The 23,235-nt window shown below is 41.8% G+C and overlaps 1 protein-coding gene across 1 annotated transcript in view; it reads left to right on the plus strand.

Moving 5' to 3' along the window:
* LOC132394509 (hemicentin-1-like) overlaps positions 1 to 14,058 on the plus strand; it is a 112,784-nt gene extending 98,726 nt beyond the window's left edge. Inside the window, exons 9-11 of the mRNA XM_059970766.1 lie at positions 5,288 to 5,386; positions 12,535 to 12,581; positions 13,345 to 14,058. Coding sequence (XP_059826749.1) covers positions 5,288 to 5,386; positions 12,535 to 12,581; positions 13,345 to 13,407 — 209 coding nt within the window. The 3' untranslated portion in view covers positions 13,408 to 14,058. The remainder of the gene's footprint in view (positions 1 to 5,287; positions 5,387 to 12,534; positions 12,582 to 13,344) is intronic.
* Positions 14,059 to 23,235: the final 9,177 nt, after the last annotated feature.

Consider the following 23,235-nt stretch of genomic DNA (forward strand, 5'->3'; position numbering starts at 1 on the left):
TAACCTGTTTTACCTGCAAGCCAACTTTTTGCGATTCATGCACAAGCACTCCCAAATTCCTCTGCACAACAGCATGCTGCAATCTTTCACCATTTAAATAGTAATCTGCTTTTCTATTATTCCTTCCAAATTGGATGATCTGACATTTACCTTGGCCCACTCACTTAACCTATCTATATCCCTCTGCAGAATCTCCACATCCTCTGCACAATTTGCTTTTCCACTTAGTTTAGTGCATTCAGCAAATTTTGCTACACTACACTCAGTCCCCTCTTCCAAATCATCAATGTAAATGGTAAACAGTTGCAGGCCCAGCATCAACCCCTGCAGCACCCCACTCACCACTGACTGCCAACTGGAGAAACAACCATTTATACAACTCTCTGCCTTCTATTGGTTAACCAATTCACTATCCATGCCAATACACTTCCTCCAACTCCATGCATCCATATCTTATAAATAAGTCTATTGTGCAGCAACTTATCAAACGCCTTCTGGAAATCCAAGTATATGACATCCACCTGTTCCCCTCTATCCACTGCACTCATTATGTCCTCAAAGAACTCCAGTAAGTTTGGCAAACAGAGCCTGCCCTTTATGAATCCATGCTATGTCTGTCTAATGGAACCTCTCCTTTCTAAATGTTTTGCAATTTCGACCATAAGACAAAGGAGCAGAAGTCAGCCATTCAACCCATCGAGTCTGCTCTGCCATTTTATCATGAGCTGATCCAATCTCCCCTTTAGTCACATTCCCCCGCCTTCTCACCATAACCGTTGATGCCCTGACTACTCAGATACCTATCAATCTCTGCCTTAAGTACACCCAATGACTTGGCCTCCACTGCCGGCCGTGGCAACAAATTCCATAGTTTTACCACACTCTGGCTAAAAAAAATTTTTTGCATCTCTGTTCTGAATGGGCACCCTGTAATCTTCAAGTCATACCCTCTTGTACTAGACTCCCCCACCATGGGAAACAACTTTGTCACATCCACTCTGTCCATGCCTTTCAACATTCGAAATATTTCTATGAGATCCCCCCTCATTCTTTTAAATTCCAATGAGTACAGTCCAAGAGCAGTCAAACGTTCCTCATACGTTAACCCTCTCATTTCTGGAATCATTCTAGTGAATCTTCTCTGAACCCTCTCCAATGTCAGCACATCCTTTCTTAAATAAGGAGCCCAAAACTGCACATAGTATTCCAAGTGAGGTCTTACCAGTGCCTTATAGAGCCTCAACATTTCTTCTTTAATGACAGCTACAAGCAGTTTCCTGACTACAGATGTTAAGCTAATGGGCCTATAGTTGCTCGCCTTCTGCCTACATCCTTTTTTAAAAAGTGGCATGACATTTGCTGTCTTCCAATCTGCCAGGACCTGCCCAGAGTCTACAGAGTTTTGATAAATGATTGTCAATGCTCCTACTTTTACCTCTGCCAATTCCTTCAGTACACTGGGGTGCATCCCATCAGGTCTAAGGGACTTATCTACCTTCAGGCCCGCTAGTTTGCTCATCACTATCTCTTTAGTGACAGTGATTTTATTGAGGTCCTCACCTCCCATTTCGTCCATAACATCCTTATTTGGCATATTGGACATGTCCTTCACCGTGAAGACCAACACAAAATAGTCGTTCAGTGCCTCAGCCATTTCCTTATCATCCAATATCAATTTCCCCTTCTCATCTTCCAAGGGACCTACATTGACTTTAGCCACCCTCTTCTGCTTTACATATTTATAAAAACTTTTGCTGCTTTTATATTTTGTGCTAATTTACTTTCATACTCAATCTTCCCTGTCCTTATTTCTTGTTTAGTTGTTCTCTGTTGCTTTTTAAAATTTTCCCAATCCTCCAGTCTCCCATTACTCTTTGTGACTTTGTACACATGAGCTTTTAATTTGATACTTTTATTTCCTTAGTTATCCAAGGCTGGCTCTCCCCACACTTACTGTCCTTACTTTTGACTGGAATATACTTTTGTTGAGCATTGTGAAAAGTCTCTTTGAAAGTATTCCACCGTTCCTCAACTGTCCAACCAAATAGCCTGTGGTCCCAATCCACATTAGCCAACTCCTCCCTCATCCCATTGTAGTCTCCCTTGTTTAAGCATAATACACATATTTTAGATCTAATTACTTCATCCTCCATCTGAATGTAAAATTCAGTCATATTATGATCACTCTTTCCAACAGGATCTCTGACTACAAGATTGTTAATCTAACCTGTCTCATTGCACAGGACTAGATCTAAGATAGTATTTTCCCTTGTAGGTTCACTAACATGCTGCTGAAAAAAGTCATCACTGATGCATTCTATGACGTCCACCTCAAGACTTCCTTGACCAACCTGATTTACCCAATCAATGTGGAAGATAAAATCCCCCATGACAACTGCTGTTCCATTCTTACCAGCCTCAGTTATTTCTTGGTTAATTGCCTCTGCCACTGCAATGTTTTTATTAGGTGGCCTACAGGCAGCACCCACCAGATTTTTTCCCTGTACTATTCTTAATCTCTACCCAGATGGACTCCACATTCTGCTCTATAGCTCTTATATCATCTCTCACAGTTGCCCTGATCTCATCCCTAATCAAGTACGCCACTGTACCCCCTCTGCCTTCCTGCCTTTCTTTCTGTATTACCTGATACCCTTGGATATTTACATCCCACTCATCTCCACCTTGAACCAGGTTTCTGTAATGTCCACTAAATCATATGCCTTGGTACTGATCAAGTTCACTAACCTTGTTTCTAATACTACAGCCATTTAGATCAAGAGCCTTTATACTCATTGTCCTTTTAGAATCTAGTGATCTGTGCGATTTTTGCTTTTTACTTTCTTGCACTCTACTCTTTATTTTTTCTTCACCTACTCTAGCTTTGCTCTCTGCATCACTTCCCTCTTCTTCGCTGTGTGGGTTCCCATCTATATGCTCAAGCTTTTCAGTCCTCTGTAAGTTATCCATACAATCGCCAAGACCCTTTTCCGTAGTGAATACTGAAGCAAAGTATTCATTAAGTACCTCTGCTACCTCTTATGGTTCCATACACACTTTTCCACTGTCGCACTTGATTGGTCTTATTTACTCACATCTTATCCTCTTGTTCTTCACATACTTGGGGTTTTCCTTAATTCTGTCCACCAAGGCCTTCTCATGGCCCCTTCTGGCTCTCCTAATTTTATTCTTAAGCTCCTTCCTGCTAGCTTTATATCATTACCTAGCTTTTTGAACCTTTGGTTAGCTTTTCTTTTCTTCTTGACTAGATTTTCAACAGCCTTTGTACACCACAATTCCTGTACCTGACCATCCATTCCTTGTTTCATTGGAACGTATTCATACAGAACTCCACGGAAACATCCTCTGAACATTTGCCACATTTCTGCCGTACATTTCCCTGAGGACATCTCTTCCCAATTTATGCTTCCAAGTTCCTGTCTGATAGCCTCATATTTGCCCTTACCCCAAATAAATGCTTTCCTAACTTGTCTGTTCCTGTCCCTCTCCAATGCTATGGTAAAGGAGATAGAATTATGATCACTATCGCCAAAGTGCTCTCCCACTGAGAGATCCGACACCGGACCAGGTTCATTTTCCAATACCAGATCAAGTCCAGCCTCTCCTCTTGTAGGCTTATCTACATACTGTATCAAGAAATCTTCCTGAACAGACCTGACAAACTCCACCCCATCTGAACCCCTTGCTCTAGGGAGGTGTCAATCAACATTTGGGAAATTGAAATCTCCCACCACCACCACCCTGTTATTATTACACCCTTCCAGAATCTGTCTCCCTTTCAGCTTCTGGATGTCCCTGTTACTATTGGGTGGTCTATAAAAAACACCCAGTAGAGCTATTGACCCCTTCCTGTTCCTAACTTTCACCCACAGAGACTCAGTAGACAATCCCTCTATGGCTTACTCTGTTTCTGTAGCTGTGACACTATCTCTGAGCAGCAGTGCCACACACCCACCTCTTTTGCCTCCCTCCCTGTCCTTTCTGAAATATCTAAAGCCTGGCACTGTAAGTAAGCATTCCTGCCCCAGAGCCATCCAAGTCTCTGAATTGGCCATAACATCATAGCTCCAAGTATTGATCCAAGCTCTATGCTCATCCGCTTTGTTGATACAGTAATGTTTATCAGCCATATAATAAAGGCAAAAAGAAAGAGATGCAGCTTTGTGTAAAGTAAAACTAGAATTCATGTAATGTCATAATTTGGGGAGGGAGACAGGAAGGCTCTGCTTCATCTTCTGCAGTGCTGGACGTTGACTGGTGCTGCCCCTTTATCACTGCAGGACAATGATGGAGGGAGAGAGTATCTCCAAGGTCTGACTGTCTTAGAACTTTGGTATTGTTGTGCTATGCCAAAACTGGCTGAGCAAAGCTATTGTAGAACTAATGGATATATAAACTTTGGTTTAATGTATTTAAAAAAAAACTATATTACGTCATTGAATTTTTACACGGATAGATGGTGATTAGAGTCATGGAATTAGACAGCATGGAAACAGGCTCTTGACTCAATTTTTTTCATGCCAGTCAAGGTGCCTCCCTAAGTTAAGTCCATAACCTCGAAACCATGAACCTGTTCCAGAGTCACTTAGGGGTTGATAAATTTTAGACTTCCCTGCCCTGATAAAGACTGTGACCATCCACCTTTTCTATGTTAATAATGATTCTTATAAACTTCTACAAGCCTCTATTACACCAGGGAAAAGTAAAAAGGGTGGTGATTTTCAGAGGATAAGAATTAGCTTTATTTGTCACATGCAGATTGAAACATCAAACCATGTGAAATGTGTCATTTGCATCATTGCTGCAGTGTGCTAGGGGCAGTCTGCAAGTGTCACCATGCTTCTAGCACCAAGACACTGTGCCCACAACTCACAACCCCTGAATGTATGTCTTCTGAATGTGGGAAGAAACCCATGTGGTCAGAAGGAGAATGTGCAAACTTCCTACAGACAGAAGTGGGAATTGAACACCAATCGGTGATTGTTGTTGCTGTAAAGTGATTATGCTAACCACTGTGCTGTCATTCTATCCTGCTATCCTCTCTGAAGGAAATTGTAGAGGTGAATACAATGACAACTTTAAAAACTCACTTGGACAGGTCCACGGATAGGACTGGTTTGGAAGGATAAGTTGACGACGTGACTTATTTTATCTTATGTAAAATATTGTTTAACAATCCAGTTTTTGCGTTTTATATTGTATTAAATTCCCTTAAGCGCGATGGGTGCAGGAATTTACTCAGTGAATTGTCCATTGTATATTATAGGTGAACGTTGTGACAGCAACATTCCAACCTGGATCCTTCTCATCGCCTCAATGCCCGGATGTGTAATAACATTATTCAGGACATTTCTAATTTGGCACTGTAAGTATCAAAATCATCAAAGCAGTTAGTAAGAGATCCAGTTTCAGTAAAAACCTGACCCTTAGTTTAGCCATTACTATAGCTTCCGAAAGGGAGCAATTTCAAGGAAATCTTCAGAGTACAAGAGCAAGGCGCTCATACTAAAACTAAGCTATCCATTTAAGCGTGAACTTGAGAGCTTTGTGCAATTTTGGCCACGAGGCTGAATGAAGGATGGAATTTCACGAGAGCAGGTGCAGAAGAGCATCTCTGGGGAGATGCTGATTATGCTGGCTTTGTGTTTTTTTTAAAGAGTGGTGAAGACTGAGGATACAAAATCAAAGGGCCATAGATAGGGAAAATGGTAAATTCCTCTTAGCTGAGGTGCCTATAACCAGAGGGTATAGCATTAATATAAGGAATAGGAAATTTAGATGGGATTTGAATGGAAGTCACTCACCTGGAGAGAGCTTAAATTCTGGAACACACTGTTGGAGGTGATGCTTGAGGCAGGTCATCTCACAGCATTTAAGTCATACTTAATGGAACTTTGAACAACAAGGTATTGGAGGATTTGGACTAAGTACTTGAAAAGAGAATTTAATTCGAATAAGTTTCATATCATCATATTTACTGAAGTACAGTGAAAAACTTGGTATTGTATCATCCATACAGATCATTTCATTTCATCAGTGCATTGAGATAGTACAAGGGAAGACAGACAGACAGACAGACATACCTTATTGATCCCGAGGGAAATTGGGTTTCATTACAGCTGCACCAAGAATAGTGAAGAAATATAGCAATGTAAAACCATAAATAATTAAATAATAATATGTTAGTCATGCCAAGTGGAAATGTCCAGGACCAGCCTATTGGCTCAGGGTGTCTGACACGCCGAGTACATTATGGAGTGGATGGGAGACATTGTCCAAGATGGCATGCAACTTGGACAGCATCCTCTTTCCAGACACCACCATCAGAGAGTCCCACCACATCACTGGCCTTACGAATGAGTTTGTTCAGGCTACCCTCAGCCTGCTGTCCCAGCACACAACAGCAAACATGATAGCATTGGCCACCACAGACTTGTAGAACATCCTCAGCATCGTCCGGCAGATGTTAAAGGACCTCAGTCTCCTCAGGAAATAGAGACGGCTCTGCCCCTTCTTATAGACAGTCTCAGTGTTCTTTGACTAGTCCAGTTTATTGTCCACTTGCATCCCCAGGTATTTGTAATTCTCCACCATGTCCACGCTGACCCCTTGGATGGAAACAGGGGTCACTGGTGCCTTAGCCCTCCTCAGGTCCACCACCAGCTCCTTAGTTTTTTTCACATTAAGCTGCAGATGATTCTGCTCGCACCATGTGACAAAGTTTCCCACCGTAGCCCTGTACTCAGTCTCATCTCCCTTGCTAATGTAGAATCTATTCAGAAAACTTCTGAAGAATGGCAAGACATTGACAGAATGCAGAATGAGGTGTCACAGTTACAGAGAAAATGCAATGCAGGCAGACAATAAAATGCAAGGCCACAATGAGGTAAATTGTGAGGTCAAGAGTCCATCTAATTGTAATAGGGGACCATTGAGAGTCATGTAACAACAGGGTAGAAGCTGTCTTTGAGCCGGACGGTGCATGTTTTCAAGCTTTAGTATCTTCTGCCTCTCAACCTCGCACTCATCTCTGGAGCATCTAGATGCTAAGGATTCCCATGTTAGAATACTGTTAATTGACTACCAATCTGCCTTCAATACTATTCATCCAAATAAACTCATCTCCAAACTCCTAGCCCTAGGATTCAACACCTCTCTTTTCAACTGGATCCTTGACTTCTTGACCAACTAACACAATTAGTATAGCAACATCTCTGCCACAATTATCCTGAACACTGGTACCCCTCAGAGTTGTGTCCTCAACCCCTATACACTCACAACTGTCTGGCCACTGTAACTCCATCTGCAATTTTGCAGATGACACCACCATAATAAATCGAATCTTAAATAATGATGATTAGGAACGCAAGGAGATAGAGGGCCTAGTGGCTTGGTGTCAAGACAATAACATTTCCCTCATTATCAGCCAAAGAGAAGAGGTGGTCAGTGACTTCAGAAAGTGGGGTAGAGCACACATTCCTGTTTCCGCCAGCTGTTTGGTATGGGCCTAATTCTGTGTTACCCCAAACCCATTGTCCTTTCTGACCCTGAACTGGCTGCTGTCACAAAGGAAGATTATTGTAATCCACTGGATTCCACATGGAGCTGCCAACATCTCCTGCATGTGTTCCAGTGGATACTGAAACACCTACTGGAATGCAGATGGCCTGAATTTCCTGGCCGATCTTCAGTGATTCCCAATCCACCTGCACCTGAATCCACACAGAACACAACGATCAAGCACAGACATAGTGAGATTCCCTGGTTCAGAAATCTGCGCTTGGATCCTGTGCCAGGACCACCCTGATACAGGATCCCTCAGCCCATGCATTGGAAAAATGAATGCATAGCTGTAGGAGGTATGAGGGGGCTGTAGCTTAAAGGCTTATATTAAGTTTTTAGTAAAAGTTCATTTTAAAATAATTTAAATTTTGATAGTTAAAATGTCTGATTCATTATTGGTTTTGCTCTCTGAAGATTACAGTGGGTTTTGTTATGCTACACCACTTTCCAATTTCTGTCTTTGGTCGTACAGTATACTCCTACACCCCAGCACCAGCACAAATCTGCCCATGTTTCTCACCTCCAGCTCTGATCATATATCTGCTCTTTTTTCCAATCCATGGCTCTATTGAATGTGTCACCTGTGTCCCAAATGCCCAGAGGCCCACCCCTTTGAGTGCCAAGAACAGAGACAGAGAGGCAGTCAATGGCTGATGGAAGGAACACTTTGAAGACCTCTTCAACCGCAGTTACGTTCTGCCCTGGACACCATCATGTAGAAACCTCTCCAACCAAAATTTGCTGCAATAACTAATTGGCGAAAAGATCAGGACTCAAAATTATGAGCCTTATGAGCAGATGACACAGCCAGTAAAATTCTGAAATGCATTGGTGAAGAGCTTCAGTCATAAATCCTCATTGTCATTGTTCATACCTGGGGAGATGAAGGTATGTCAGGAGATATTGAGATACTGTGTTTATGTCATCCTCAGGAAAGGAAACGAGTCTGATTGTGGTAACTGCAGAGGGATTTCCAAGCTGTCTGGCAGTAGACCATCAGACATAGGAGCATAATTAGGCCATTTGGCCCATCGAGCCTGCTCTGCCATTCCCTGACAACAGATTCATTATCCCTCTCAACCCCATTCTCCTTCCTTCTCCCTGCAACGTTTGACATTCTTACTAATCAAGAACTTATCAACCTCAGCTTTACATATACTCAATGACCTAGCCTCCACAGCCATATGTGACAATGAATTCCACAGATTCACCAGCCAATAACTAAATAAATTCCCCCTCATCTCTGTTTAAAGGAATGTCCTTCTGTTCTGAGTTCATGCTCTCTGGTCCTCGACTCCACCACAATAGGAATCATCCCTCTCCACATCTATTCTATCTAGGCCGTTCAAAGTACGATAGGTTTAAATGAGATTCACCCCTACCCCTCAGTACATGGCCAGAGACATCAAATGCTTTCCATGCATTAACACTCATCTCTGGAGCATCAAGACAGTAAAGACTATTGCTTATTGACTTTCACTCTGTCTTCAATGCTATCATTCCAAGTAAACTCATCTCCAAACTCCTGGACCTAGGACCTCCCTTTTCAAATGGATTGTTTACTTCCTGACCAATAGATCACCGTCGGTAAGGATAGGCAGCAATACCTTTGTTGGGATTATCTTTAACCACAAAGCTACAGCTTTAGCTCCCTACCATACTTTCTGTACACTCACGATTGCATGGCAGATACTGCTCATTTGCAGATGACACCATCGTAAAATAACAAATCTCAAATAATGATAATCTGCAGTACAGAAAGGAGATAGAGAGCCTGGTGCCATGAGGTCATGACAATGATCTTTCCCTCAATGTCAGTAAAACACAAGAGCCTCAGGAAGGAGGGTGGTGCACATGCTCCTGTTTACGTCAACCGTACTGAGATCAAGAGGGTTCAGAACTTCAAATTCCTAGCAGTGAATATCACCAATAGCATTTCCTGTTCCAACCACATAGAAACACCAGCCATGAAAGCTCACCAACATCTGTATTTCATCAAGAGGCTAAAGAAATTTGGTATATCCCCTTTGACTCTCACCAATTTTTATTGAAGCACCATAGAAAACAGCCTATCCAGATGCATCAAGCTTGGTATGGCAATGGCTCTGCACAAGACTGCAAGAAACTGCCTATAGTTATGGACCCAACTCAACACATAACAGAAATCAACTTCCCCTCCATGGACCCTGTCTATATTTTTACTGCCTTGGTAAAGCTGCCAAGGTAATCAAAGACTCCAGCCACCCCTGCCATTCTCTCTTCTCTCATTGTGCAGAAAATATAGAGGTCTGAACACACATACCACCAGGTTCAAGGACAGCTTCTATCCCATTAATGTAAGACTTGTATGATAAGATGAACTCTTGAACTCTTGAACCAATCTATCTCGTTATAGCTCTGCTCATTATTGTCTGCCTGCACTGCACTTTCTCAGAAACACTATTCTGTGTTCTATTGTTACTTTCCCCTTGTACTACCTCAACACAATGACCTGATCAAATGATCTTCATGATGTCATGCAAATCAAGTTTGACACTGTGCCTCAGTACATATTATCGTAATAAGCCATTTAAAATAACTTCCCATGGGAGTGAAGCTGGTCTTCAGAAATAATAGGAAACTTCAAACTCCAGCAATTACACAAAACCATGGTCACCTAAATGCCAGTAGCCAAGCTTCAGTGACATTTGCTTGCACTTGAAGACTAAGATCCAAAACATATGAGATGAGCCTCACAATGAGCACACGTAAGAGTAAGGCCCTCGACCAACCTATCCTCACCGCACCACACATTCCACTCACAATAATTGCACAGAGGAAAACCAGAAAGCCTGAATCACCATCTTGGGAGCCACTTAAAGTGAAGGCAGACATCAACGATGAAATACAGACAGACAGACAGACATAGCTTTATTAATCCCGAGGGAAATTGGGTTTCATTACAGCCGCACCAACCAAGAATAGTGCTGAAATATAGCAATATAAAACCATAAATAATTAAATAATAATAAGTTAATCATGCCAAGTGGAAATTAGCCCAGGACCAGCCTATTGGCTCAGGGTGTCTGACACTCCAAGAGAGGAGTTGTAAAGTTTGATGGTCACAGGCAGGAATGACTTCCTATGATGCTCAGTGTTACATCTCGGTGGAATGAGTCTCTGGCTGAATGTACTCCTGTGCCTGACCAGTACTTTATGGAGTGGATGGGAGCCATTGTCCAAGATGGCATGCAACTTGGACAGCATCCTCTTTTCAGACACCACCGACAGAGATTCCAGTTCCACCCCAACAACATCACTGGCCTTACGAATGAGTTTGTTGACTCTGTTGGAGTTTGCTACCCTCAGCCTTCAAATTCACCACTGCCTTCAATTTCTCAGCACAGCCTTTGATCCATTTGGAAATAGGATAGATAAATTTAACAACATGGACCCTGTAGTCTATTGGACAGAGCTATTGTTTTTTTTATATATGTTTCTGTGAGCTTCCTGCAGCAGGAATCGCAAAGCACTGACAAAGGGACCACTAATACTAGATTTGCAAAATCCCCCAAATTCAACCAGCATGATTATCCTCCCCCAAGTCATTATCCCTATCATTGAGGTTTGAATTAGATTTGCTACAACATTCAGATGCTTGACTCTAAATTCCTGAAACAATATACTGAGCTCAATTATTTGAGAAGATAAGCAGGTGGTCACAGACAAAGATTCAAGGATGTAGTCAAAGCTGTTTTGAAGAGCAGATTTCACCTGATTCATGGAAATCTGGCCCAAGACTATTCAAAGAAGGAGTATTCAGGATGGTAAAAAGAACATCTTAGCCATTAACTGGAAGCTGACAGTAGTATGCCTTATAGGAAAAAATAAGCTCCTAATTACCTCCCTATTAGTCCATCAGCTATTTCTTCCACCTCAGGCCTCTATTCCAATGTTGACCTCATCAGACACCTCACAACCCCAAAAAGCAGAACAGAGGGAAGTCCTCTTCCACGCCAAGTGTCTGCCTTCAAGGATATGTTGTTCACCCTCAGGCTCAGGGACTATGGCAGTTTCTGAGCAATGAATTGACTTTCTAAATCTGGAGAAAATACAGGCAGAGAAAGTGTGAGTGTAGGCTAAACAACCCATGAGAAAAATCATGTCTCTGCCATTACTGGATCATCAGAATCCAAAGGTACTGAAGGTGAAGTTGCTGGTTACTTTGTCATTTCATATCCAGGAATTCCAGCATTCCCACAGGCAGAGATCCTGTAGCAGCAGTCCATCAAAGGGCAGGGTCTGGGTCAGGAAAAGAAAATTCTGGGGCAATATCAGGATGTTTTTCACCAAAAGATTGGACAATCATTGGAAGCCTTACCAGGTTTGAAAGGGTAGTTGACGCCCAGTCCCACGTCCATGGAAGGTACTGCTGGATAATCCAGTGATGGAGCAGGGATAGCAAGGAAGAAGGGTTCTCGGATTCACCTCACCCAATGGGAGAAGATGTGGGCAACTTAGAAATCATTTGCTGCTATATTGCGTGTCCATTTATTTTAAATGTTTGAAAAAATTATGGAATGTTGTGTGGAATGTTTGATTGATGAGGTTCCAACTGGGAACATGGATTCGAGAAACAGTTGCCACCCAGTGACAGTCTCAGGCCAAGGGAGCAGAATTTCCTGATTTCTTCTGTGTGAAACACCTTGCTGGTTACTGTGGGACTCTATGGATTAAGTAGCATTAAGTCAATAGATGGTTTAACTCTTTCCTATTGTCTGATCCTGGACCTTCCCCTACAAGTTAACCAGAGATAACGTCAGTGCTTAGTGTTCAGACAAACTATGAGGAAATATTGTACCGAAATAGGTGAAAATCATTGCATTTTAGAGGCTGGATTTGAAGCATAATCTCTGACAAGAATGTTTACTAATTGTCTAAGTTCATAAAGAATTATTTTATTCATTATAGGCAAAAGCAAAGAAACTAACACAGACAGCAACGCTGAAGGAGAACAGGTATTTTGTTCCTGCCATGTTTTTGGTTTCTAGAGGCTAAGTTAATAAGCTTATAAATCCATTGCTATCTCACCCTCTCCACTGCTGTCAGACATACAGACTCATTGGGAACTTCCTGGTGTGTTTCTAATGACACTGTCAGTCAGGTGTTGACACATGTGGTCCAGAGGGTATCTTGTTCTCTGTAATGTGCATGATATATGGTCAGGTTTAACCTAGTGTACAGTTTCTCTTACTGTTTAGTTACTTCCATATCTGTATTTTCATTATCACTACAGGTCTCTGTATCTGGTCCTGCACTTTGTCCATCTGCATTGCACCTTCTCTGCATCTCCAATATTATATACTGCATTCTGTTTCCCTTTTTACTATCCCGATGTACTGTGTAGGAAATAACTGTCAGCGTGCAAATCGAAACTTTTTGCTGTATTTTGGTACAGGTAACAATAATAAATCAACATCAGTGCATTGGTCTTTTTGATTTCCATCGGGTCTTTAAGATGCAATAGGGTTTTTTAAGGACTCTTAGATAGGTATGTGGAGCTTAGAAAAATAGAGCGGTATGTGGTAGGGAAATTCTAGGCAGTATCTAGAGTAGGTTACATGGTCAGCAGAAGATTGTGGGCTGAAGGGCCTGTAATGTGCTATAGATTTCTATGTCCTATGTCCTATGTTCTATGTTCTCTCTCCTGCCAATGTATTTGAATGTGAAGATTTGTCATCACATATAACAAATGCACTGTGTTTATTTTGTCCATTTCAGGATAACAGAGAAATGAATGAATTACAAAATATGAACACACGTCTTGAAGCTGAACCTCAATAAGAAGGAACACAACACCCATCAGTTTCACTGTGAGGGCAGGTTCTGTGTCCCTGCTGCAGACTGGAGCCTGGAAAATCCTTCCCTCCAACAGTGGGGAACATGGTGCTCTGCAGCTGTAACTTGTCTCACCCTCAGTGAGAAAAACACTGCACTCATTTCAGCTTTTGGCTCCTGGTGAGAAATTGGATTCTTTGTGTTCCAACAAAATTGTCATCAGCATTGGAATCATTGTTACACATCAGTGATAGCCATTTTCTTCTCTAATTTGCAAATATATGCCATTCCTTCTTGACTGACCTGAGAGGGGTTATAGGGTCATACAACACAGAATGGGCCCTTCAGCCTGCTAGGTCCATTCCAAGCTTTATGTCTGTCTGTACTAATCCAATTTGTGTCATTCTGGGGTCAATGTCAAATTTGACCTCTCTTTCTCTGGTTTGAATTGTTTGCTGTACATCAAAATGAAGATTGCATAGTTTCTACCCTAGGCTTGTGTTGACTACCAGACTAGCCAAACGCCCTCCAACACTGAGTGTTCTGTGAAGAATCCTGTCTTTGGCCAAGTTTCAGCTGTGTATTGGAAAGTGCACATTTTGAAATCAGACTCAAAAAAGCAGAATTTGAGCCCAGTAAAAACTTTCCCTGTTAAAATTTAATACGGCACTGACTGACACATCAGTGGTATCTTCAGAAATCCTGTGTGAAGCCTCATGGAACCATATTGTTCAGTTTTCTGTGTTACAATGCACTGTCAGTATTTTTTCCCCAATACCAGCTCCAGATACTTGCTGCAGTGAGCAGCTTCCACTGAAAAAAGCCCTGTATATGTCCTTAAAATATTGTATTCAAAGACTTTTGTGGGATATTTTAATCCTATATGTATATTTGTCTTTTAATCAAATTGCCTGATGTAAATAAACCACCCCTGTTTTGCTGTTGGTGATAATTCCTTAATGCGGTCAGCTGCTCGTCGAGCCTGGTGATATCACAGCTGGTGCATGGCCTGAAAGCTGTGCCTGTGGCCTGAGGGTAGAACACTCGTGTCTGAATCAAAAGGTTGTGAGTTCATGTCCCCCTTTGGTCTATTGCCACACAGAGGACCAGAAAGAAGTTGGGTCTGAGCCACCGAGTGAGAACCAGCCCTCTGTCCCCATGAGGCAGGAGACAAATGCAGCAGTGGTGAAGGAGGGATAAAGTAAACCAGCACAGGAAGATCGGTTTCACCCTCCTCCTGAGATCCCAGAATCAGAACCGAGTCTTTAGCCAGTTCCACTCCTTCTCTGGGATGTCAGGAGTGCAATGGATACAGTGAAATCCTCTGAGGGCATTGGGTAACTTGTACTAAAGCTCTTGAAGTGCACAACCGTCAGTGTCTGCAGCTAAGCTGTCTCAGTATAGGCACTGTCTATCCATCAGCCAGTGTAAATGGGATTTCCCAATCCTCTAAGACATAGAAAGCATCTGATTGGGATTCATCATGCTATGGCAACTGTAAGAAACTGCAGAGAGTTGTGGACCCAGGTCGGATCATCAATAAAACCATCTTCCACTCCATGAACTCTGACTACACTTCGTGCTGCCTCAGAAAAGCAGCCAAAATAATCAACTACTCTATCCACATGCTCTGCTCTCCATTCTCCTATTAGGATGCTATGGGTAGGACTGTGGCTTGAGATTGGAAAGGCACATCAAACTCCCAGTGCTGACAGACACACTGAAGCTCAATGCAGCTGACAGGTTCCTGTGGGTAGACACCTCAGTTCACAGCATCTCCCGGCCTTCTCACCACCAGTCACCAAGTTATTCCAGTGTAACAAACTGTGAAACCCATCACTTAGTGACTGGAATTCAGAAACTGATGGGATATTGGTATACTGTGAATATTGTGGTGTTACATACTCGTGACATGACAGTGGTACCCTTGTCACGTGACTGGGGTTGAAGCTGTACTGGACTTGAGGTAATGGTCTTGCGAGGGTGGAGTGATGTCATTTTCCCGCCAGTAGAGATCATGTGACAGGTTTTTTTTACAGGTTATAAAAGGAAGACCCCACCCTATGAGGAGGGGCAGTTCGTGGCTGGATTTGCGATGTTGACTTCATGCCACTGCGTGACTTAATGTGATGATGCAGTTTAGTTGAAAGATGAAGTTTTATCTAATGCCTAAAGTTTAAAAGGTCATTGCCAGCAGGTTCTTTACAATACTGCTAATTTGAGAATCAGTGGAGAGTGAAGATCGGAGTTCGGGAGTTAAAGACCGAGGAGAATCGATTTTCGATGGTGAAACGGGTTCTACCTTATTAAATCCTTATTCGGAAGGAATTCGTTGTCTTCTCGTGTTAATCTCTGCAGAATAGCAGAAGATTGAGGACACTGTGATAAAGGAAAGGTCAGTGCCTTTAAGCCGTTTCATTTCATTACGTTTCATAAATTCTTCGTGGGAAGTTCAACGTCTGGGATCAAAGCAAAATGACGTGAAAGAGAATTTAAATCATCTTATAAAGTCTCTCCTTTTAAATGGACTGTGAGCATTTTTGAACTTTTGGCAATACTACTTTAAAGAACTGTTTTTGCAACATCGCTTTAAGAACTGTTTGAGCTACATCGCTTTAAGAACTGTTTAAGCTGCTTGCTGCACAACAGCTGATTTCCGGTTACGTTAGTGTTTGTTTACTTTTGGGGGGGTTTGTTTTCAGTGTTTAATAAAAGTGTTGTTTGTTATAAAATCCCTTGCCGAACTCATATATTTATTGTTGCCTGAATACGTAACAGTGGGAAAATGCAATCATGTTTAATGTAGAGAATAAAGGCAAATCAATTTGTTACTGTATAAATATAATTGTGTATATTGCATTTAACATGCATAAAATTATAATTAATACAGTATTATGGAATGTATAGTAGACAATAGAAGCATATGTAATAGGTAGAGATAAAAATAACTGAGCCCTCCCCACCTCCACCTCCCTACTCCCCCATATTCATTTTCACATTGAATCTAACCCATTATCTGTTCTGTTCTGTGTTGAGACCAACTTCATGTTGCATGTTCAGTGCTACTCACTATCTATTCCCTGCCTTAGTGATAAGTGGGAGGATTTTAAAACTCTGTCTTAAATCTGACTGGTTCAGGTTGATTAAACACATGCAAATTGGATATGCTCTGCCACTGGGAGACTAATGGAGAATTTTCAAGGTAGTTTTATCCAGAAAGCAATCACAATCAAGAAGAGATGACTAGTTTGGAAATCAAGAGAGTTACGACAAGGATGTCTTTCAGACATTGGTTCTGTCAACTGCTAATGTCCACTCACTACCAGTAGAGACACAAGAATTGACTGCAATCACTGGTGTTCAAAAGGCTGAAGAAACATTTGGGGAAGGGTGTAGGAAAAGCAGCAGTGGCAAGAGCAGGGTAGGAATGTGGTAGTGCAGGAAATTTCATGATAGATGGTGTCCTCCATAGGCAAGAACAAGAACCCCTCAAAAATTGCCTGCAAAGTGCCAGAGAAAAGAAAGTTTCTGATGGTGGAAGTGGTTGGAAGATTAAATGAGGTAGAAGTACACTATTTTGGAACAAATGATATGAGTGGGAAAAAAGGAGGTTCAGCTGAAAGAGCTGAAATTTAAATTGAAAAGAAGGGCCTTCAGAGAATCAATCAGTATTAGAGGTTGGTATGGAAATGGCACAAGGAGAATTTATGCCCTAAGGGACAGGTGGAGGAATTGGAGCTATTTTAATTCACTCAATGTAACTACTAATGGGTTTCTTAACAATCTTCATAAAGGCTAATAAAAAGATGCAAAGTGTAAGAATGGCCATTGTGTGAGTGGTCAGGCTTCAGTTCAACAGGCTTGGGCAAGCACAAGTGGTGATTCTAAGTAAATTTCTTACTTAGGTTCTAACTAAACTTACTCTTTATTTGTCTATTAGTACATAGTTAGTGCACTGAGAATGGGTCTAGAGATAGTGGTATGTTCTTTGTGTGAGATGTGGGAACTCTGGGAGACCTCAGTCTCCCTGATAATTAAACCTGAATGATGAGCATCAAGCTGCAGCTAATCAGAGCCTTTGTTAAGGAACTGGAGCTGCAGTTTGATAACCTTCAGCTCAGAATGAGGAGGTGTTAGATGGGAACTAGAGGGAGATAGCCACGCCTAATTTGCAGGAGTCAAGTAATTAGGTGAGTATCAGGATAGGGAAAGGAAAGAGGCAGCCAGTGCAGAGTACCCCATGGCCATTTCCCTCAATAAGTTTTCCATTTTGGATGCTGTTGTGGAGGTTGACAACCTCTCGTGGAACCAGGTCTCTGCAACTGAGTTTGGCCATGTGGCTCAGAAGGGAATGGTGTGCGGGAAGAAAAGGACTGCACTAGTTATAGGGATTCCATGATTACAGGATAGGATATATGATTATGTGGACATGAAAGAGACATCCAGATGGTATGTTGCCTCATTAGAAACAAGGTCAGGGATGTCTTGGATTGGGTCCACAGCATTCTGAAGGGGGGGCGGGTGAATAGCTAGAAGTCATGGTGCATATTGGTACCAATGATATGAGTAGAAAAAGAGAGGAGGTTCAGAAGAGAGCATATAGGGAGTTGGGCAGAAAATTGAAAATCAGGAATTCCAGGGCAGTAATCTCTGGATTGCTGCTGTGCCACAGGCCAGTGAGAATAAGAATAGGATGATTTGGCAGCTGAATGCTAGGCTGAGGAATTAGTGCAGGTAGCAGAGTTTCAGAATTCTAGATCATTGGGATCTCTTCTGGGGAATGTATGAACTGTTCAAAAAGGATGGGTTACACCTGAACCACGTAGACTATTTTCTAAATGGGGAGAAAATTCAGAAATCAGAGGTGCAAAGAGGCTTAGGAGTCCTTGTGTTGGATTCCCCAATGATTAATTTGCTGGTTCAGTTGGTAGTAAGGAAGACAAATACATTGATGGCATATATTTTGAGAAGACTAGAATATGTGAGCAAGGATTTAATCTGTGGCTTTATAAGACATTGGTTGAACCACATGGAGTATTGTGTGCAGTTCTGGGCATTTATCAAAGAAAAGATGTGCTGCCGTTGGAGTGGGTGCAGAGGATGATGATGAGAATTATTCTGGAATGAAAGGGCTAACAAATAAGGAGTGTATGATGGCTCTGGGCCTGTTTAGAAGAATAAGGTGGGATTTCATAGAAACCTATCAAATATTGAAAGAGAACACTGGCAGGGATGATGGCAGAGCAGCAAAGGATGGAATTTCTGGAAGCATTTCGGAAGGCACAAGATATATACAAACGTTTGTACATCCCTAAGAGGAGGAAGTATTCTACAGGAAAGATGACATAACCCTGGCTAACAAGAGAAATCAAAGCAAACATAAAAGCCAAAGAGAAGGCATATAATATAGCAAAAATTAGTGAGAAGTTAAGAGGATTGAGAGCTTTTAAAAACCATCAGAAAGCAACTAAAAAACTAAAAAGTCTTTGAGAAGGTAAAGATGGAATACAAAAGTAAGCCAGCCAATGATATTAAAGAAGATACCAAAGTTTCTTAAGCTACTTCAAGTGTAAAAGAGAGAGGCAAGAGTGGATATTGGATAGCTGGAAAACAATGCTGGAGAAGTAGTAATGGGGGGGGGGGGAACAACAAGGAAATATTGGATGGACTGAATAAGTGGCATCAATCTTCACTGTGGAAGACAGTAGCAGTATGGTGGAAGTTCCATGTGTCAGGGCTCATGAAGTGTGTAATGTTATCATAACTAGAGGGAGGGTTCTTGGGAGATTGAAGGTAGAGGAGTCACCTGAACGCATGGTGTATACCCCAGAGTTTTGAACAAGGTGAATGAAATGTTCATGGAGGCATTGGCGATTATCTTTCATGAATCACGAGATTCTGTAATGGTTCCAGAAGACTGGAAAAATGCAAATGTCATTCCAGTCTTTGAGAAGGAAGAGAGACAGAATAAAGGAAATGACAGAGCAATTAGTCTGATCTCAGTGGTTGGCAGGACATTGGAATTGATTATTAAGGATGAGTTCTTAGGGTACTTGGCGGTACATGATAAAATAGACCATAGTCAGCATGGTTTCCTCATGGGAAAATCTTGCCTGACAAATCTGTTGGAATTCTATGAAGAAATAAAAAGCAGAGTAGACAAGGGAAAGTTGGTTGATGTTGTGTACTTGGATTTTCAGAAGGCCTTTGACAAGGTGCCACACATGAGACTGCTTAACAAGTTGTGAGCCCATGGTACTACAGGAAAAGTTTTGGCATGGATAAAGCAGTGGCTGACAGACAAGAGGCAAGGAATGTGAATAAAGGGTTGACTGCTGGTGATGAGGGGTCTGTGTTGGAACCAATTCTTTTTATGTTATATATCAATGATTTGGTTGAACATGTTGAGGGCTTTGTTCCAAAGTTTGCAGATGATATGAAGATAAGTGGAGTGGCAGTTTGTTTTGAGGAAGTAGAGATGCTACAGAAAGATGTAGACAAGTTAGGACAGGGGTTCCCAACCTTTTTTGCACTGCGGACTGGTTTAATATTGACAATATTCTTTTGGACTGGCTGATGGGGGGGGGGCAGCAGTGTGTTAATAACGACCGGAATATAAGTGGTAACTCAACTATAAGTAACTTACAAGCCGCTAATACACTCAATTTTGTTTCTAAAAGGGTTTATCTAACAAATTTAATATTAAACATACAGTGTGTATTTTCCTCGCATGAATATAGTGATAAGTCAATTATACATCACTTATAAGTCAATAGCATCATAACATTTTAAGTAACATTTTGATATTAAACACACAGTGCATATTTTCCTCGTATGAACATATAAAATCATTGCAATGCACCAATATCGCTGAATCAGTGGGAGCCCTGAGCAAGATGGTCCCATCAAGGGGTGAAGGGAGACAGCGATACTCGAAGGGGGTTCCTTATGTTCAGTCTATTCAGCAATTTAGTTTTCATTGCAGAAAACCCTGCTTCACAGAGATATGATGTTGGAAATGGAAGCAATGTTTTCAGTGCTTTCATGGCTACTTCAGGATATTCAGCTTTGACTTTGATCCAGAATGCCTGCAGAGATGTTATTTCAAACATACTTTTCAGCCCACCGTCATTTGCGAGCTTGAGGAGTTGATCTTCTTCCTGCGCTGACATGGATGATACACCGGGGACATTCACAAATGGGTCACGGACCCATTCCTTTGCACGTCTTGGGTCATTTGCGGTTGGGAAGTAACGCTTGAATTCTGTCGACAGCGAAGACAGGTGATCACGCACCAGCTGTGAGAAGGACGGTGCAGCCTCAGTCTCTCCCAAAATCCCAGCTAATGTTGGGAACATGTCAAATATGCCCCTGTCCACTCGCTGTCCCCGCAGTTCCAGTTTGACTTTGAAAGCAGACACTTTATCTGCCAATTTGAAGACAGTTGTCATTCTCCGCTGAAGAGACAAATTTAGTTCACTGAGCAGGTTGAAGATGTCACACAAATAATCGAATTTTGCTATCCACTCTTCGTCAAGTGGTGATTCATTAAGCTGTTCCGACAGCTGTGCTTCAATGTCCTCTGCTATGTCATCGATTCTCCTTGAAACTATGGTAGCTGGAAGAGAAACCTGTGCCATCTTGTTAGCTGCAGATTCTCCCAAAAGTTCACGGCACATGTCCTTGACAGCAGGCAGAATCAATTCTTCACCAACAGTGAAAGGCTTCTTAGCCTTAGCAATACAGCTAGTCACTAAGTACGACACCGTTAGAGCAGTAGCATTTGTGAAGGTGGTGGCTCTCAGTACTTGCTTCTGTCCCACTTGCTCATGTTTTTTCCGCTCAAAAAACTCAATGAGTTTGTCTTTAAGTACAGGGTGCTTGGACTCAAGGTGCCGAAGCAGTTTTGAGGGCTTTATTCCCTCATTAGACAGCTTGTCTCCACATATCACACACAGGGGGCTTGGAGCGTGCGAGTCACTGGTCGCATTAAAGCCATATTTTATATATGACTCGTATTTTCTGTTGAAGGAAGCTTTCTTATTTTTTGCGATCTCGGCCTCAGCTGTCTCTGCGTTATCATCATCGTTAGGCCCTTTATGTCCCTACCACCTCTCCCAAAGAAACTCGTGACATTTGTTTTTTACTCATTGAGTAGTTGTAGGTTAATGACTGACTGATGACCTCATGTGCATTCAAGTTCAACAGTGGGCATGTGAGCGAATGAGGAAAGGTGCAGCTGACTTGTATCATTTCATATAACCAAATCATATCATTCCCTTGCGGCCCGGTAGCACATGCTTTGCAACCCAGTACCGATCCGTGGCCCAGTGGTTGGGGTCCACTGGGTTAGGAGAATGGGCAAAAAGTGGCAGATGGAACACAGTGTCAGGAAGTGTATGGTCATGTACTTTGGTAGAAGAAATGAAAGATTTAACTATTTTCTAAATGGAGAAAAAACACAGAAAAACTAAGGTGCAAAGAATTGGGACTTGGGAATCCTTGTGCAAGATTCCTTAAAGGTTAATTTGCAGGTTGGGTCTGTGGTGAGGAAGGCAAATGCAATGCTACTATTCATTTTAAGAGGACTAGAATATAAAAGCAATGTAATGTAGAGACTTTACAAAGCACAGGCAAGGTCTCACTTAGATTTTTGTCAGCAGTTTTGGGCACCCTATCATAGAAAGAATGTGCTGAGACTGGAGGGAGTTCAAAGGAGGTTCACAAAAATAATTCCAGGATTGAAAGGCTTGTTCAATGAAGAGCATTTGATGGTTGAGGGCCTATATTCAATAGACTTGAGAAGAATGAGTGATGTCTTCATTGAAACCTATCAAATGGTCAAAGGCCTTGATATAGTGGATGTGGAGATGATGTTTCCTGTGGTAGGAGAGTCTAAGACCAGAGGACACTGCCACAGAAAAGAGGGGGATGCTTTTGGAATGGAGATGAGGAGGAATTTCTTTAGCCAGAGAGTGGTGAATCTGTAGAATTCTTAGCCACAGGCAATTGTGGCAGCCAAGTGTCTGTATATTTAAGGCAGAGGTTGATAGATTCTTGATTGGTCAGGGCATGAAAGGATATGAGGAGAAGGCCGGAGATTGAGGCTGAGAGAAAAATTGGGTCTGCCATGAATAATTGCTGGAGCAGACTCGATGTGCAAAATGGCCTAATTCTGCTCCTATATCTAATGGCCTTCTTTTACCCCTCCTGATTTCCTTCTTCAGTGTTCTTTTGCATTGCTTATACTCCTCAAGTACTTCATTTGTTCCTCCTGCTATGCACCTCCTTCTTTTTCTTAACCAATGTCTCAATGTTCCTTGATATTACCAATGTTCCCAAACCTGGTATCCTTACCTTTTATTCTTCCAGGAACATTCAAACATTGGACTCTCAAAGTTTCACTTTTGAACGTCTCCCACTTACCAAGTACACCTTTGCTAGAAAGCAATCTGCCCCTGTCCATATTTGCCACATACTTTCTAATACCATCAAAATTGGCCTTTCTCAAACTTAGAATCTTAACCCAAGGATCAAACCTATCCTTTTCCATAATTACCTTGAAACTAATCATATTATGATCACTAGATGTAAGGTGTTCCCCTACACAAGCTTCTGTCACCGGCCTTGTCTCAATCTATAATAGTAGATCTAGTGCCACACTCTCTCCAGTTGGCACATCTATAGATTCATTCAGGAAACTTCCCGGAACACATTTGATAAACACTTTCCCATCTAGTCTTTTTACAGTATGGAAATTCCAGTCAATACGTGGCAAGTTAAAATCACAACCTTATATTTCTTGCAAGTCTGCCAATTCTCTACAAATTTCCT

Source organism: Hypanus sabinus, chromosome 5 (assembly GCF_030144855.1).
Source record: "Hypanus sabinus isolate sHypSab1 chromosome 5, sHypSab1.hap1, whole genome shotgun sequence".
Taxonomy (NCBI): Eukaryota; Metazoa; Chordata; class Chondrichthyes; order Myliobatiformes; family Dasyatidae; genus Hypanus; species Hypanus sabinus.